The 1,205-nt window shown below is 48.0% G+C and overlaps 1 protein-coding gene across 2 annotated transcripts; it reads right to left on the bottom strand.

Annotated features, from left to right (window-relative positions):
- Positions 1-886, bottom strand: SPPG_07475 (the record flags this gene model as incomplete). Of its 2 annotated transcripts, none has more annotated exons than XM_016755641.1 (3): positions 743-886; positions 514-582; positions 1-454 (listed from the first exon to the last, which is right to left on the bottom strand). In XM_016755641.1, the coding sequence occupies exons 2-3, from the start codon at positions 580-582 to the stop codon at positions 29-31; spliced, it is 495 nt and encodes a 164-aa protein (XP_016605119.1). In that variant the 5' UTR covers positions 743-886. The 2 variants fall into 2 exon arrangements, with proteins under 2 accessions (XP_016605119.1, XP_016605120.1); XM_016755642.1 differs by having other exon boundaries at positions 29-454; positions 514-656; positions 743-772.
- Between the last annotated feature and the right edge of the window lie 319 nt (positions 887-1,205).

The raw sequence follows: 1,205 nt of genomic DNA, 5'->3' as shown, positions 1-1,205 counted from the left end.
TAGTCCGCATATATTTACTCACTCCCGTTTACAATTGACCAGAGTTTTGCACAACAATCTTGGCCTTGGTCTTGCCAGACTGAGAACCAAAGCTCTCCACCTTTTTAACAATATCCATTCCCTCAGTCACCTTTCCAAACACAACGTGCTTGCCATCCAACCAGGTCGTCTGGGTAGTGCAAATGAAAAACTGAGATCCGTTCGTGTTGGGGCCAGCATTCGCCATGGACAGGATACCCTCCCCAATGTGCTTCAGCTGAAAGTTTTCATCCTCAAACTTGTTGCCGTAGATCGACTTGCCCCCAGTACCATCGCCGCGTGTAAAGTCGCCGCCTTGGCACATAAAGTTGGGAATCACACGGTGGAACGTAGATCCAGCGTATCCAAAGCCCTTTTCGCCAGTGCAGAGAGCACGAAAGTTTTCGGCAGTCTTGGGAACGACATCCGCGCGGAGCTAAACGAGGTATGAGTAAGATTGCCCCCATCGTGCGTACGCGTTCTATAGACACACACCTCCATGACAATGCGCCCAAGGGGCTTGCCGTCCGCAGTCATGTCAAAGAAAACCTTGGGGTTGCTCATCTGCGATCGCGCATGACCAGCAGAACGCAAAATAGACGCAAATCGAAACGCGGGCATAATTTGCAAGAAATGTGCTACGAGTTAGTCAGTGTTGGCTGTATTGTTTTTGGGGAATTCCCAATAGACTCGTTTCTCATTACAATCGCTTTCCGTCACATACCTTGTTTGTTCTGCTAATGAAGATGTCGATGGGAAAAAGACGATGAAGAAACAACTCAAAGGGGGGGAAACAACTTTCTCTTTTAAACCTTGTTGCCAAGGCAGCAAATGACAAGCAGCGCCCTTGTTGCGATGTGACGATGGAACGCGTCCCCCAGGCAGTGTGTTCATTGTGTGTGCGTGCAGGGCTCTTGCCACTCGTATGGGTCAATTTCGGTGGCTGTTTGTGGCTGTTTGTGGCTGGTTGTGGCTGGTTGTATGAGTGCATTCGCATCACACCATCAATGTTTTTTGTTCAGATGCATCGTATAATGTTTGCATAGACTACATACCTGGTCATAGATCTGGATATGCAATATATTACATGTCGCAGAGTATGATCGCTTATAATGGGGGCGATAGGGTACATGCCATTGCAGACATCTACAGATGCATCATATAACATTTCGCAGAGGATGAGTGGG

Source organism: Spizellomyces punctatus, assembly GCF_000182565.1.
Source record: "Spizellomyces punctatus DAOM BR117 chromosome Unknown supercont1.16, whole genome shotgun sequence".
NCBI classification, from domain to species: Eukaryota; Fungi; Chytridiomycota; class Chytridiomycetes; order Spizellomycetales; family Spizellomycetaceae; genus Spizellomyces; species Spizellomyces punctatus.
The sequence above is the reverse complement of the archived record's forward strand: the minus strand, read 5'-3'. Positions and strand labels throughout refer to the sequence as shown.